This window comes from Centruroides sculpturatus, unplaced genomic scaffold, assembly GCF_000671375.1.
Source record: "Centruroides sculpturatus isolate CEXI.00-Female unplaced genomic scaffold, Cexi_2.0 scaffold579, whole genome shotgun sequence".
Lineage (NCBI taxonomy): Eukaryota > Metazoa > Arthropoda > Arachnida > Scorpiones > Buthidae > Centruroides > Centruroides sculpturatus.
The window spans coordinates 459,063-476,741 of NW_019385005.1; the positions used below are offsets into that span (position 1 = coordinate 459,063).

The 17,679-nt window shown below is 28.4% G+C and overlaps 1 protein-coding gene across 1 annotated transcript in view; it reads left to right on the forward strand.

Annotated features, from left to right (window-relative positions):
• The first annotated feature begins 357 nt into the window (after nt 1-357).
• The window catches only part of LOC111633284 (tolloid-like protein 1), a 33,647-nt gene continuing 16,325 nt past the window's right edge, over nt 358-17,679 (forward strand). Inside the window, exons 1-11 of the mRNA XM_023377821.1 lie at nt 358-974; nt 1,644-1,714; nt 7,434-7,608; nt 7,682-7,857; nt 7,936-8,139; nt 8,221-8,382; nt 12,294-12,349; nt 15,489-15,694; nt 15,768-15,943; nt 16,022-16,225; nt 16,307-16,468. Of these exons, the coding sequence (XP_023233589.1) occupies nt 835-974; nt 1,644-1,714; nt 7,434-7,608; nt 7,682-7,857; nt 7,936-8,139; nt 8,221-8,382; nt 12,294-12,349; nt 15,489-15,694; nt 15,768-15,943; nt 16,022-16,225; nt 16,307-16,468 (1,732 nt within the window). The 5' untranslated portion in view covers nt 358-834. The remainder of the gene's footprint in view (nt 975-1,643; nt 1,715-7,433; nt 7,609-7,681; nt 7,858-7,935; nt 8,140-8,220; nt 8,383-12,293; nt 12,350-15,488; nt 15,695-15,767; nt 15,944-16,021; nt 16,226-16,306; nt 16,469-17,679) is intronic.

Consider the following 17,679-nt stretch of genomic DNA (forward strand, 5'->3'; position numbering starts at 1 on the left):
AGAAATCTGAAATGACACTGATTCAATTTAAAAGTATTAGCTTAAGCTAATTTATGCATCGGAGTTTCACAATGAAAGCTAGAAAATGCTAATATAAAGGAACTTATATATAAACTTCAAATATAAGCTTATCTAAAGTATAACCTGTGTAAACCGGAAACACCAGGTACCGAATATATTTTCCGGTTTGGCAGGTTTCCGCTTCGAACAGGTTGTTTTTAACATAGAAAATCGATCTGTTCCGAAGAATTTTTCCGTTTTAAACAGGTTTTACTGTATACACAGTATTTATATTATATTATAAAGCATGACTATACTAAACTACAGGTTTAGTAGTTACTAACATAACAACAGCGCATTATTTTAGTCTCGAATATAGACCATTTCATCAGAATTGTATTAATTCTTACGAACTTGTTTTAATTCTACGTTAAATTGCACAATAATCTTGACGTTATAGGTGGTAAATCCGGAATTTATAAACTCATTTAACCTATTAAAAACACTTCCGGCAAAACAAAATCTTAATTACGTGTGGTTACAACAGAGCACTTTCGAGAAAAATTATAATTTAATAACAATTTAGCTTCAATTACCTGCATCCTAATTTTATATATATATAAATCGACGAAAAGCAGGAAAATAAAAATAAAATGCAGAAAGTTAAGGTCAAGGATTGGTTGTTCGAACTGGTTCACATTTCCTTTTACAAGTTGAAATTTCGAAGAACTTATTTACATGAAAAAAATGACGTCAATTATCTGCTAATCAAAAAGTTTATAGGAACCCGAAGATAAGGAATTTCACAAAGAATGACCCTCGGGGTCAAAACAAATGCTTTCATTTTGCAGTTGGAAAACGATGGGCGAAGTTAGAAGAAGTAAAGCTATTTTCCTATCTATTGCGCTCTTTATTTTATTTGTGTCAACAACTTTCCTCCTATTACTAACGACGCATAAGTCGAATGTTGACAGGTAAGGTGTAATTTTGACAAGAACTTACATAATAATTTCTATTTAAATTAATGAACAGTTATTTAAATATCTTTGCGTTATATATACTGTATACATAAGAATTTAAAAACAAAAGTTTTAATTATTAAGTATTCTTATACAATATTTCACATTTGCAAGTATATACAGCATGCCAGCGTTACTATTCATAATCAGTATTTTTGCTAATTATAAATATTAAATTCATAAACACGTTTCTTATTCATAGAAAAATGCAATAAGTTTCTATAGTATCAGTAAGAAACTGAAGAAATTTGAAGAAGAAATTTATCTTTCAGAATAAATATTAATAGAGATTTGTGTAGTTGAACAGTGTAATAAGACTGAGCAATTCAAATTTCTTAAAAATATCTTATTAATGCCACAAATATTGCATTGACTGTATTTTTCTTAGAATAAGAAAATTGTTTATGAATTTAGATATTTATCATTTGCAAAATCAGTAATTGGATTATAACTATAAACGTTTTCTGAAACATACAGTATAGCCTAGATTTAGGAAAATACATAAATAGCTATTAATTTTTGAGTTTTTATATATATATATACAGTATATAAAATTTTTTTATATTATTGATACATAAACAAAATGGTTTAATAAATAAAATATTTACTTTTTTTTTTAATAAGGAAACAAGATAAGGTAAATCAATCACCTACAATTCCTATCAATAGGAAAGAGAGATTCAAAAGACAAACAGGTATGATGTCATTTTAAGGTAATATTAAGTATTGAAAGTAACTTATATTTTTAGAAAAATCTAATCCTAATTATAAAAATCTGTTTTGATTTCTATTGAGATCAAGGCCAAAACAAGAGATTGTTGCTCTAATTGTTGCTTTTAATAAATAACACTTGTTCTTAAAAATCTAAACTTATTAAGCATCAAGGAGTCAGGAATTATAAATCAATTGATATTTTCAACTTTGCTTTTTCTAATATTGATATTTAATTATAAGTGAAAATAATAATACTAATAAATAACAGGCAATATAAACATTTTTTTTTTTAAATATTTTTGAGTACTAAAAGCAAGTTAAAAAGTTAATACATGACAAAACACTTTGTGCAAAAAGTTAATAAAATGAATATGCAAATAATTATATTATTTGTCTTTACATGCCTAATAAAACTAAAATTTGAACTTCAATAAGTAGCCTATATTCTGACTTAAAACTGTATTCAGTTAAACTTTTTGCTTATTAATTTTGCATCATTTTATTATTTGTTTATGAAGTACCTAAGATCCTCTAATTTCTACTGGTACCTAATGAGTTGAGAAAAGCTGTCATTCTTCCAACAGATGTAGCAGCTGTTATTTTGTGAAATAGTCTGTAAAATTGTCTAAAATTGGATCTTAATAAGATGGGAATCATTTTACCACATTAATTTAGTAGTGCAATAGAGATAAAATTATTTATATAACTTCAGTATAATCAGAGATCATTTTTTAATTGACACTCAAAAATATAACAGCATACATAAGATGAGAGAATTTTTTTTTATTTAAATAATATTACACTAGTGACTTTAGAGCACTCTGGGAAAGCTCATATATACAATGGGGTTTCTACATTCGGAAACAAATACAGAAAAAGAAAGGAATATGCTTCATTTGTGTCAGAACTTAATGGAATGCACAAGAACCTGCTGGTATTACAAAGAATTTTTATTAAACAAAAGAATGAAGAATTATTACAACATAATGATATGTACAATACATAAATAAGATGTTAAAAAAAATTACATGCAATAGAATGATGAGTTTAACACTTGGTACAGCACTGTTGGCATTGGCTATTTGTGTTCTGTTGATGTTTAAAACACAAAAAAAATTTATCATTTATAACTTTTACATACCTTTTGTTTATGACTCACAAGCCAATGCCTTGACTTTCTTCCCATTTCCAATTACTCCAAAGTTCTGGGTTTCCACAGGTCTCTCTCATCACTCTCCACAGAGCACTTTGAGCTCTTTCTACTTTCTCTTTTGATACGATGTCTGTTCCTTTCAACTGTAAGTCTATTAAAAGTCTTTCTAAGCATTCCCAAAAAATCATTTTTTTTTTCCTCACAGGCAACTGGACCAGGATGCATCATTGACAAATAATAGTTTGTTATTCAAATCACACAGTGTTTTCCCAAACTATAAAAGCAACAAAGGAACTGCAACTAGATATGAGCACAACAAGGAAATATTAAAATAGTCAATAGACTGCAATACTCCAAAAAAAGAATTCCCATTGCAATTGTCATATTTTAAACATCCCTACCCAAAGCAAAATTTACATCTGCAAGCTGGCAAACTAGAAACAATACCTTATTAAATGCTATAGAAAATTCTAAAGAATCAAATGAAATAACTCTGGGACTTATTTTTACACATTTGTCACTCTGTAAACATGTTAAAAGAAAGCGCCAATTAGCAAAATAATAAATATACAAAAAGTGTTAATTATTAAGAGCAAAGATCATAATATTCAAAATGATTTGATAATTTTGTGTATAATAAAATATTTAATAACTACTGAAATAATTTAAATAAATACGGTTAATTAATATTAAAATTATGTAATATTTTTAAATTTAATAAAATAATTAATTCAGAATTGTTATTAATTATATCTTAATTTTGAATTATCAAGAATATGCTACAAAAATTGTGATAAAATACAATAAAAATTATAAGTTAATTTTTCTAATTAAGTTGTTGAATTTTTATTATTAACATATTTAAAATTTATTAAAATGTAAACAATGTAGAAATCATCCCTCTAATTAATTAATAGTGGTATCTGTATTATTCAAATCATTTGCCAATAATAAATGATACTGAATGATACAAATTGATGTCAATTAGAGAAAATGATATTAAATTAAGCAATAAAGTCTTCTGTAATCATTTATTTCATATAAAAATATATTAAATGGTGTAAATGATATGAATCGTTGTCAAATAGTATTAAAATGTTTTCACATTCTTCTTTTACAATTCTGAATACATACTCCCAACTGGCATCAAATGATCTCATTTCATATCATTGGCCATTTTGAAACTGTCTAAAAAGAATTTCAGAAAAACTCTGTTAACATCAATATAAATTGATAAAATATTTTTACTTGAAAATTTGTTTTGTAAATTAAAGTAAATTAATTTATTATATATTCATTAATTATATCTTCTCAATAAAAGCTCTTGATAAAGCATCTTTGGGTATATTATTCTATGAACAAAAAGCTAGAACTTATGTAAGTAAGTATTATAAAACATTCCACTCTTTTTCTAGCAATTTCTTTAATCTAACTAATGTTTTTGGCTATATTTAATGGCCTTCCTCAGGTTCTACAATATTGGAATGTCAGATGTTCGAAATTTGTTTTAGTTCTTATGACATCATTGGTTTTACAAGAAAAACAAATTTTGAATATCTGATGTTCCAATATTGTAGAACTTGAGGAAGGCAATTAAATATAGTCAAAAACATTAGTTCGATTAAAGAAATTGCTAGAAAAAGAGTGGAAGGTTTTATAATACTTATTTGGGTATATTTCCCATTAGTATTTATATTTGAGTTAAATGCCAATAAAATTAAACTATCTTCTTACTGAATTATTGGAACGAATCACACACAATCAAGAACCTTTAAACTCCAATAATACAAATTTTAATGAAAACGTTAAAATTTGTGTTACTGGAGTTTAAAGGTTCTTGATTGTGTGATTCATGCCAACGTGAACCGCTGGGGAGGTTGGAGGTCTCCCTTTCCGGTGACAGGTCGTTAAACCTGCTCACTGTCAAGATAGCTTAAATGTTTCTTCTTCCCTATCCTACAGTAATGGGATTTTATTTGTTCAGATCGAGTGGAGGAGGGAGGAGTGCTGTCGGTAAGGTGACAGGCGATATACGAGTAAAAGAGGACACCAATTTAACAAGGAAACAATGATTTATTAGCTATCTACATAGACGGTATAATAACATTTATCGAGGGGAAATACTGAGTCCCTAAAACGCGAAGGGCCGAGAGAGAGTTCACAAAAATTTGTTCCATACCTCTATGTCTTTAAATATTCTTGAGGAAAAAGATTATGATATCCAACGGGTTCCGAACTGGTAGGATAAGGATAATAAATTCGCAGGACACAATATATTGATAGGACACAATATTTGAGGAAATTGTAGTTGGCGGTTGATGAACAACTCCCCCGAGAGGGGGAAGCAAGTGGCTTTTATAGTTTCGACGTGGGAGAATGGTCAGGTGACCAATTGTTGTGAGGTAGAAGATACTCGGATGGGTCAAAGTTGTCCCCGGGCCCATGCTAACTATCAACTTTGGAGTTGGAATGTGGGATTATTTTCGAAATGGATGAATGTTTACTTTGAACGAAAGGGGAGATTGGAATTTTTCCCTTTTTTTAGTTAGATTTTAGTTTAGGATTTAACGGAAAATTTAATTGTGGGTTTAGGAAAATGCGGGATATTAATCGGAAATTTCGATAAAAATTCCGGATTTCACACCAATAAAAATTTGCACACTTCATTTCCAAAACACACAATGATTTTTATTGAATTTGACATCAAATTTGATTATTTAATGTATTTATTTTGTACTGAAGTAAATGTAGCATACTCTTTTTGCTAATCTGGCATACTCCCCAGCATAATCATCTATGTGCTTCTGTTTCCATGAAAATGTTAGTCATATCACATACGCTAGTAAATTTCTGAATTTGTGGTCCATCAGAAAGAACACTTTAAGACTGCTTGAACTCAGACTAAGTCCATTTATTTGACAACTATTTACAATATTCATATAACAATATTTCTTGCTTGCTTTTCACAACAGTCTTAGGCCAGGCTTGTTTCTCCCTTGTTCCAACAGTTGTGTTGTCTTATATCTAACTTTTAGATCCATTGGCCAATCAATCAGGAGCTGAGTCGGTAGCTCTCCTGCAGGTCCACCTCAGTTGGTATACCTGTCTCAACTTGTCTAGGGTGATTCAGGCTAACTGGCCTTTTCTGGAAAATGTGTTCCAATGAGTGGAACTTGAATTATCTTGATCCTACTCAATAGGCCTCCTTGACAATCCTGTTTTCATGTTTACATGGATTTCATTTCCTTGTGTAGTGTTGCATGTCAGCATGCTATATTATTTGCCCACCTGCCTCCAAAAAGAACTGGTACCAAAGGGTTACAGGTCTTGTCATTCATTGCCTTTAGGCCTGAACACACTCGGTAATCTGGCACTTCCCCTTGGTGTAATGAATGGTCAGATTAACAAGAGTCTAGTATACAAGTTTTATTTTGTTAATTTGAATAATTTTATTAAATTTCTTTTTCATAAAAAAATCTAACTGGATCCAATACATTTTTCTTTTTCTAGTCTATAACACTATCCAAATATAAATATCTGCAAACTCAATTTTTAGATTAAAGCCAAATAATTACCAGATTACATCAGGATATATAATTGCTACTAACTACTAATTAAATTTCAAGTAATTTGGCCTAGAGCAAACATTAGGTACCATCTCTTGATGAATTAATAATTATAATTAAGTAATGCTTTAATTAATTTCAAAGGTCTGAAAAAAAAATCATCCAAAGTGGACTCAAACCAGCAACTCCTGACATAATATAGCCCAGTGTAATCTGGCAATCAATCATTTGGCTTTATATCACTATTCATAAAAATTTGTTGATTTTTAAAAATCTTTTCTTGTTTTATAAAAGTGCTATAAAAATTAAACATGTATTGAATAACTCTCATCCTATATTATTAATTGGTGATTATATGTTATGTTTATCATCAAGACAAAAAAATATGCTAAATAAATTTTAAAAGTCATATGTTTACAAGATAAAACATTTGGATCTTAAAAATGAATGCTTTATCAATATATCTGAACTAATGAACACAAACCAAATTGAACATTTCATCTTAATAAACATAAAATTTCAATAATTTGTTTAATGTAGTTGTTTTTTCATCCTGCTGTTACTCACCATATTTATTTATTTCAAACTTAATATAATTTTATGAAATTATTTGATGTTTTTTATGTAACAAATTTTATTATTTGATAAAGAAATGTTTTGCTTCTTAATAAGCACATAGTACATAAATACAGCACTACATACACATAGAACCAATATCCAGCAAGATATTGGTTTTACATGTAGTGTTTAATTATATCATCATATAAAAATAAATTTTAAGTTACTGCTTCTCATCAGTCTATAATATATAATAATAATATTAATTGCTAATTTAAACCAATAATTAAGTAAATTGAATTCATAAAAAATGGTAATCCATAATTAAACCTATGATGTAATTTTGTTTTACTTTTTATATTTATTTAATTTCTTATATACTTAAAATTTATATTTTTAATGTTGTTACATTAATTTTCAAAGATCAAGAATGTTCCGAAAACATTACAGTAAGTGGCACCGGAGGAAAACTCTTAAGTCCAGGTTATCCAAAGCATTATCCAGAAAATTTGGATTGCCAATGGCAACTAATTTCCGCGGATCACAAAATTGTTTTAAAACTGATTGAAGTTGCTATCGAAGAAACAGAAAACTGCGAGTATGTTTATTATATGTTTATAAAAATGAAATATTTCTTAATTCATTACTAATTCAAATATTTTAAATGCTAGATATGATTACATAGATATTTTTGACGATAAGCAAAATCTATTAGAACGAATCTGTGGTAATCACAAAGTTAAAATAATTAATACAAACACAACAAAAGTTACTATTTTTTTCCATACTGATGCCAGTTATACAGATAATGGGTTCTTATTGGAATATTTTCCAGAGATTTCATCAAGTAAGAAAGTATTTTATATTTAACCTTAATGGCTAAATCAGTATTTACAGTAGAAAATTAATTTTGTTTTATTTTCAGATTGTCGAACAATATTAAAAGAAAACAAAGGAGTTTTAACTAGTCCACTTTATCCAGACAATTACCCTGATAAAACAGATTGTTGGACTCAAATTGTGGTAAAACCCGAATTTTCGGTGCATTTAGAGTTTGATGTTCTTGAATTGGAATACGATACAAATTGTAGTTATGATTTTGTTGCTGTATATGACGGAATGACTGCAGGTTGATAAATATTTAGATTAATAAATAGTCATTGGAATATTTTGTACTTCTAATATATTTTTATATTTTCTTTTTATGTAGATGATCCTCTTATTGGTCACTTTTGTTCAAATCCAGAAAATAATACAGTAATATCAACAAATAATACAATGTTGATACATTTTCATTCTGACCATCTATTGAATTATCATGGATTCAGTGCTAAATATAAATCTATTTTAAAAGATAATGATGAAATAGGAGGTAAGTTTTCCTCTGCATATAATTTTACACATGCAACAATAGAATACTTTTATAGATAGGGCAAAATTAGCACTATATTTTGCAAAGTACCTAAAAACTTGCTATTTTTTAAAAATTATATTTATAGTATTATGGCATTTTTTTACTTTAGAAGTTTATTTTTAATAATGGTTACCATAGAGATGTTACTGAATAATTACTGTATCAGTACATACATGGAAGTTAAATCATTGACACAGCAGTATAGATATCTTATAAGCCAAAATAAGTTAGCATTAGCATGCATGTTCTTGTATGCTAACTTTTATGTGAGGTATGCTTTTATAAATGAAAGCAAACATGTTTCAAAAATGCAAAAGATGAGCCATTTTCATATACAAGAGCATGCTCTTATTTGTGAAGAAATAAATATTACATTAAGTCAAAAGTTCTTTTGAGTTTTTCCACAAATTTTAATATACGTAATACAAAATACAATCAAATTAAATATAATTACCATTATTATATAATAATTTTTCTGAAAATTTATCAATAACCTTTTAATACTATTGATAGAAAACTTTACTGATCTTGAGCAAAACTCTTCTATATACTCTTTGACTGATGTCATTATTCAATTTTTTTTCATCTATGTGATTTTGCAGAGTTATAACCCATTGGGACAAAGTTCAGTAAATATGTTGGATGAGACAAGAGTCCTCTAATGCAATTTTTTTTCATAATGCCACAAGGAGTTTACAAACTTTTTAAATTTCTATCCATAATTGTAATATTCTAATACATTCTAATTCCTTGTTACTAAATTTAAATGCCATGTTGATTTTTGTCTCTGTTATGGATATATAGGATGTTTACTGCAGCTGAAAATATTATATTTTGTATAAGAAAACTTGAAGTACAGTAGACCCCCTATAATGCTTAGATACGTTCCACGCTAATAGAATTTTACGTTGTAGGAACGATTAAATACACGAGCCAATCGCAGCCCGATAGGTGGGAACTTTACGGACTAAGGCTGTTCGAAAGGTTTTCTTCTATAAAATTAACCGATTCTAGGCTAATTCGACTCAACATTTCCAAAATACGTATAATTTTTTGGGAATAATCTGTATAAACTATGCTATAAACAAAAAATTATAGGATTACTTACCGAGTGTGTACCGTTCGACTACGCCGTTGCTTAAAGCTGGTTTTCATCGTGGAACCTAGAAAATGCTAATATAAAGGAACTTATATTTAAACTTCAAATATAAGCTTATCTAAAGTATAACCTGTGTAAACCGGAAACACCAGGTACCGAATATGTTTTCCGGTTTGGCAGGTTTCCGCTTCGAACAGGTTGTTTTTAACATAGAAAATCGATCTGTTCCGAAGAATTTTTCCGTTTTAAACAGGTTNGCAATTTTTTTTCATAATGCCACAAGGAGTTTACAGGTACTATTAAGTATTGAAAGTAACTTATATTTTTAGAAAAATCTAATCCTAATTATAAAAATCTGTTTTGATTTCTATTGAGATCAAGGCCAAAACAAGAGATTGTTGCTCTAATTGTTGCTTTTAATAAATAACACTTGTTCTTAAAAATCTAAACTTATTAAACATCAAGGAGTCAGGAATTATAAATCAATTGATATTTTCAACTTTGCTTTTTCTAATATTGATATTTAATTATAAGAGAAAATAATAATACTGATAAATAACAGGCAATATAAACATTTTTTTTTTGAAAATATTTTTGAGTACTAAAAGCAAGTTAAAAAGTTAATACATGACAAAACACTTGTGTACAAAAAGTTAATAAAATGAATATGCAAATAATTATATTATTTGTCTTTACATGCCTAATAAAACTAAAATTTGAACTTCAATAAGTAGCCTATATTCTGACTTAAAACTGTATTCAGTTAAACTTTTTGCTTATTAATTTTGCATCATTTTATTATTTGTTTATGAAGTATCTAAGATCCTCTAATTTCTACTGGTACCTAATGAGTTGAGAAAAGCTGTCATTCTTCCAACAGATGTAGCAGCTGTTATTTTGTGAAAGAGTCTGTAAAATTGTCTAAAATTGGATCTTAATAAGATGGGAATCATTTTACCACATTAATTTAGTAGTGCAATACAGATAAAATTATTTATATAACTTCAGTATAATCAGAGATCATTTTTTAATTGACACTCAAAAATATAACAGCATACATAAGATGAGAGAATTTTTTTTTATTTAAATAATATTACACTAGTGACTTTAGAGCACTCTGGGAAAGCTCATATATACAATGGGGTTTCTACATTCGGAAACAAATACAGAAAAAGAAAGGAATATGCTTCATTTGTGTCAGAACTTAATGGAATGCACAAGAACCTGCTGGTATTACAAAGAATTTTTATTAAACAAAAGAATGAAGAATTATTACAACATAATGATATGTACAATACATAAATAAGATGTTAAAAAAAATTACATGCAATAGAATGATGAGTTTAACACTTGGTACAGCACTGTTGGCATTGGCTATTTGTGTTCTGTTGATGTTTAAAACACAAAAAAAATTTATCATTTATAACTTTTACATACCTTTTGTTTATGACTCACAAGCCAATGCCTTGACTTTCTTCCCATTTCCAATTACTCCAAAGTTCTGGGTTTCCACAGGTCTCTCTCATCACTCTCCACAGAGCACTTTGAGCTCTTTCTACTTTCTCTTTTGATACGATGTCTGTTCCTTTCAACTGTAAGTCTATTAAAAGTCTTTCTAAGCATTCCCAAAAAATCATTTTTTTTTTCCTCACAGGCAACTGGACCAGGATGCATCATTGACAAATAATAGTTTGTTATTCAAATCACACAGTGTTTTCCCAAACTATAAAAGCAACAAAGGAACTGCAACTAGATATGAGCACAACAAGGAAATATTAAAATAGTCAATAGACTGCAATACTCCAAAAAAAGAATTCCCATTGCAATTGTCATATTTTAAACATCCCTACCCAAAGCAAAATTTACATCTGCAAGCTGGCAAACTAGAAACAATACCTTATTAAATGCTATAGAAAATTCTAAAGAATCAAATGAAATAACTCTGGGACTTATTTTTACACATTTGTCACTCTGTAAACATGTTAAAAGAAAGCGCCAATTAGCAAAATAATAAATATACAAAAAGTGTTAATTATTAAGAGCAAAGATCATAATATTCAAAATGATTTGATAATTTTGTGTATAATAAAATATTTAATAACTACTGAAATAATTTAAATAAATACGGTTAATTAATATTAAAATTATGTAATATTTTTAAATTTAATAAAATAATTAATTCAGAATTGTTATTAATTATATCTTAATTTTGAATTATCAAGAATATGCTACAAAAATTGTGATAAAATACAATAAAAATTATAAGTTAATTTTTCTAATTAAGTTGTTGAATTTTTATTATTAACATATTTAAAATTTATTAAAATGTAAACAATGTAGAAATCATCCCTCTAATTAATTAATAGTGGTATCTGTATTATTCAAATCATTTGCCAATAATAAATGATACTGAATGATACAAATTGATGTCAATTAGAGAAAATGATATTAAATTAAGCAATAAAGTCTTCTGTAATCATTTATTTCATATAAAAATATATTAAATGGTGTAAATGATATGAATCGTTGTCAAATAGTATTAAAATGTTTTCACATTCTTCTTTTACAATTCTGAATACATACTCCCAACTGGCATCAAATGATCTCATTTCATATCATTGGCCATTTTGAAACTGTCTAAAAAGAATTTCAGAAAAACTCTGTTAACATCAATATAAATTGATAAAATATTTTTACTTGAAAATTTGTTTTGTAAATTAAAGTAAATTAATTTATTATATATTCATTAATTATATCTTCTCAATAAAAGCTCTTGATAAAGCATCTTTGGGTATATTATTCTATGAACAAAAAGCTAGAACTTATGTAAGTAAGTATTATAAAACATTCCACTCTTTTTCTAGCAATTTCTTTAATCTAACTAATGTTTTTGGCTATATTTAATGGCCTTCCTCAGGTTCTACAATATTGGAATGTCAGATGTTCGAAATTTGTTTTAGTTCTTATGACATCATTGGTTTTACAAGAAAAACAAATTTTGAATATCTGATGTTCCAATATTGTAGAACTTGAGGAAGGCAATTAAATATAGTCAAAAACATTAGTTCGATTAAAGAAATTGCTAGAAAAAGAGTGGAAGGTTTTATAATACTTATTTGGGTATATTTCCCATTAGTATTTATATTTGAGTTAAATGCCAATAAAATTAAACTATCTTCTTACTGAATTATTGGAACGAATCACACACAATCAAGAACCTTTAAACTCCAATAATACAAATTTTAATGAAAACGTTAAAATTTGTGTTACTGGAGTTTAAAGGTTCTTGATTGTGTGATTCATGCCAACGTGAACCGCTGGGGAGGTTGGAGGTCTCCCTTTCCGGTGACAGGTCGTTAAACCTGCTCACTGTCAAGATAGCTTAAATGTTTCTTCTTCCCTATCCTACAGTAATGGGATTTTATTTGTTCAGATCGAGTGGAGGAGGGAGGAGTGCTGTCGGTAAGGTGACAGGCGATATACGAGTAAAAGAGGACACCAATTTAACAAGGAAACAATGATTTATTAGCTATCTACATAGACGGTATAATAACATTTATCGAGGGGAAATACTGAGTCCCTAAAACGCGAAGGGCCGAGAGAGAGTTCACAAAAATTTGTTCCATACCTCTATGTCTTTAAATATTCTTGAGGAAAAAGATTATGATATCCAACGGGTTCCGAACTGGTAGGATAAGGATAATAAATTCGCAGGACACAATATATTGATAGGACACAATATTTGAGGAAATTGTAGTTGGCGGTTGATGAACAACTCCCCCGAGAGGGGGAAGCAAGTGGCTTTTATAGTTTCGACGTGGGAGAATGGTCAGGTGACCAATTGTTGTGAGGTAGAAGATACTCGGATGGGTCAAAGTTGTCCCCGGGCCCATGCTAACTATCAACTTTGGAGTTGGAATGTGGGATTATTTTCGAAATGGATGAATGTTTACTTTGAACGAAAGGGGAGATTGGAATTTTTCCCTTTTTTTAGTTAGATTTTAGTTTAGGATTTAACGGAAAATTTAATTGTGGGTTTAGGAAAATGCGGGATATTAATCGGAAATTTCGATAAAAATTCCGGATTTCACACCAATAAAAATTTGCACACTTCATTTCCAAAACACACAATGATTTTTATTGAATTTGACATCAAATTTGATTATTTAATGTATTTATTTTGTACTGAAGTAAATGTAGCATACTCTTTTTGCTAATCTGGCATACTCCCCAGCATAATCATCTATGTGCTTCTGTTTCCATGAAAATGTTAGTCATATCACATACGCTAGTAAATTTCTGAATTTGTGGTCCATCAGAAAGAACACTTTAAGACTGCTTGAACTCAGACTAAGTCCATTTATTTGACAACTATTTACAATATTCATATAACAATATTTCTTGCTTGCTTTTCACAACAGTCTTAGGCCAGGCTTGTTTCTCCCTTGTTCCAACAGTTGTGTTGTCTTATATCTAACTTTTAGATCCATTGGCCAATCAATCAGGAGCTGAGTCGGTAGCTCTCCTGCAGGTCCACCTCAGTTGGTATACCTGTCTCAACTTGTCTAGGGTGATTCAGGCTAACTGGCCTTTTCTGGAAAATGTGTTCCAATGAGTGGAACTTGAATTATCTTGATCCTACTCAATAGGCCTCCTTGACAATCCTGTTTTCATGTTTACATGGATTTCATTTCCTTGTGTAGTGTTGCATGTCAGCATGCTATATTATTTGCCCACCTGCCTCCAAAAAGAACTGGTACCAAAGGGTTACAGGTCTTGTCATTCATTGCCTTTAGGCCTGAACACACTCGGTAATCTGGCACTTCCCCTTGGTGTAATGAATGGTCAGATTAACAAGAGTCTAGTATACAAGTTTTATTTTGTTAATTTGAATAATTTTATTAAATTTCTTTTTCATAAAAAAATCTAACTGGATCCAATACATTTTTCTTTTTCTAGTCTATAACACTATCCAAATATAAATATCTGCAAACTCAATTTTTAGATTAAAGCCAAATAATTACCAGATTACATCAGGATATATAATTGCTACTAACTACTAATTAAATTTCAAGTAATTTGGCCTAGAGCAAACATTAGGTACCATCTCTTGATGAATTAATAATTATAATTAAGTAATGCTTTAATTAATTTCAAAGGTCTGAAAAAAAAATCATCCAAAGTGGACTCAAACCAGCAACTCCTGACATAATATAGCCCAGTGTAATCTGGCAATCAATCATTTGGCTTTATATCACTATTCATAAAAATTTGTTGATTTTTAAAAATCTTTTCTTGTTTTATAAAAGTGCTATAAAAATTAAACATGTATTGAATAACTCTCATCCTATATTATTAATTGGTGATTATATGTTATGTTTATCATCAAGACAAAAAAATATGCTAAATAAATTTTAAAAGTCATATGTTTACAAGATAAAACATTTGGATCTTAAAAATGAATGCTTTATCAATATATCTGAACTAATGAACACAAACCAAATTGAACATTTCATCTTAATAAACATAAAATTTCAATAATTTGTTTAATGTAGTTGTTTTTTCATCCTGCTGTTACTCACCATATTTATTTATTTCAAACTTAATATAATTTTATGAAATTATTTGATGTTTTTTATGTAACAAATTTTATTATTTGATAAAGAAATGTTTTGCTTCTTAATAAGCACATAGTACATAAATACAGCACTACATACACATAGAACCAATATCCAGCAAGATATTGGTTTTACATGTAGTGTTTAATTATATCATCATATAAAAATAAATTTTAAGTTACTGCTTCTCATCAGTCTATAATATATAATAATAATATTAATTGCTAATTTAAACCAATAATTAAGTAAATTGAATTCATAAAAAATGGTAATCCATAATTAAACCTATGATGTAATTTTGTTTTACTTTTTATATTTATTTAATTTCTTATATACTTAAAATTTATATTTTTAATGTTGTTACATTAATTTTCAAAGATCAAGAATGTTCCGAAAACATTACAGTAAGTGGCACCGGAGGAAAACTCTTAAGTCCAGGTTATCCAAAGCATTATCCAGAAAATTTGGATTGCCAATGGCAACTAATTTCCGCGGATCACAAAATTGTTTTAAAACTGATTGAAGTTGCTATCGAAGAAACAGAAAACTGCGAGTATGTTTATTATATGTTTATAAAAATGAAATATTTCTTAATTCATTACTAATTCAAATATTTTAAATGCTAGATATGATTACATAGATATTTTTGACGATAAGCAAAATCTATTAGAACGAATCTGTGGTAATCACAAAGTTAAAATAATTAATACAAACACAACAAAAGTTACTATTTTTTTCCATACTGATGCCAGTTATACAGATAATGGGTTCTTATTGGAATATTTTCCAGAGATTTCATCAAGTAAGAAAGTATTTTATATTTAACCTTAATGGCTAAATCAGTATTTACAGTAGAAAATTAATTTTGTTTTATTTTCAGATTGTCGAACAATATTAAAAGAAAACAAAGGAGTTTTAACTAGTCCACTTTATCCAGACAATTACCCTGATAAAACAGATTGTTGGACTCAAATTGTGGTAAAACCCGAATTTTCGGTGCATTTAGAGTTTGATGTTCTTGAATTGGAATACGATACAAATTGTAGTTATGATTTTGTTGCTGTATATGACGGAATGACTGCAGGTTGATAAATATTTAGATTAATAAATAGTCATTGGAATATTTTGTACTTCTAATATATTTTTATATTTTCTTTTTATGTAGATGATCCTCTTATTGGTCACTTTTGTTCAAATCCAGAAAATAATACAGTAATATCAACAAATAATACAATGTTGATACATTTTCATTCTGACCATCTATTGAATTATCATGGATTCAGTGCTAAATATAAATCTATTTTAAAAGATAATGATGAAATAGGAGGTAAGTTTTCCTCTGCATATAATTTTACACATGCAACAATAGAATACTTTTATAGATAGGGCAAAATTAGCACTATATTTTGCAAAGTACCTAAAAACTTGCTATTTTTTAAAAATTATATTTATAGTATTATGGCATTTTTTTACTTTAGAAGTTTATTTTTAATAATGGTTACCATAGAGATGTTACTGAATAATTACTGTATCAGTACATACATGGAAGTTAAATCATTGACACAGCAGTATAGATATCTTATAAGCCAAAATAAGTTAGCATTAGCATGCATGTTCTTGTATGCTAACTTTTATGTGAGGTATGCTTTTATAAATGAAAGCAAACATGTTTCAAAAATGCAAAAGATGAGCCATTTTCATATACAAGAGCATGCTCTTATTTGTGAAGAAATAAATATTACATTAAGTCAAAAGTTCTTTTGAGTTTTTCCACAAATTTTAATATACGTAATACAAAATACAATCAAATTAAATATAATTACCATTATTATATAATAATTTTTCTGAAAATTTATCAATAACCTTTTAATACTATTGATAGAAAACTTTACTGATCTTGAGCAAAACTCTTCTATGTACTCTTTGACTGATGTCATTATTCAATTTTTTTTCATCTATGTGATTTTGCAGAGTTATAACCCATTGGGACAAAGTTCAGTAAATATGTTGGATGAGACAAGAGTCCTCTAATGCAATTTTTTTTCATAATGCCACAAGGAGTTTACAAACTTTTTAAATTTCTATCCATAATTGTAATATTCTAATACATTCTAATTCCTTGTTACTAAATTTAAATGCCATGTTGATTTTTGTCTCTGTTATGGATATATAGGATGTTTACTGCAGCTGGAAATATTATATTTTGTATAAGAAAACTTGAAGTACAGTAGACCCCCTATAATGCTTAGATACGTTCCACGCTAATAGAATTTTACGTTGTAGGAACGATTAAATACACGAGCCAATCGCAGCCCGATAGGTGGGAACTTTACGGACTAAGGCTGTTCGAAAGGTTTTCTTCTATAAAATTAACCGATTCTAGACTAATTCGACTCAACATTTCCAAAACACGTATAATTTTTTGGGAATAATCTGTATAAACTATGCTATAAACAAAAAATTATAGGATTACTTACCGAGTGTGTACCGTTCGACTACGCCGTTGCTTAAAGCTGGTTTTCATCGCGGAACAGCACA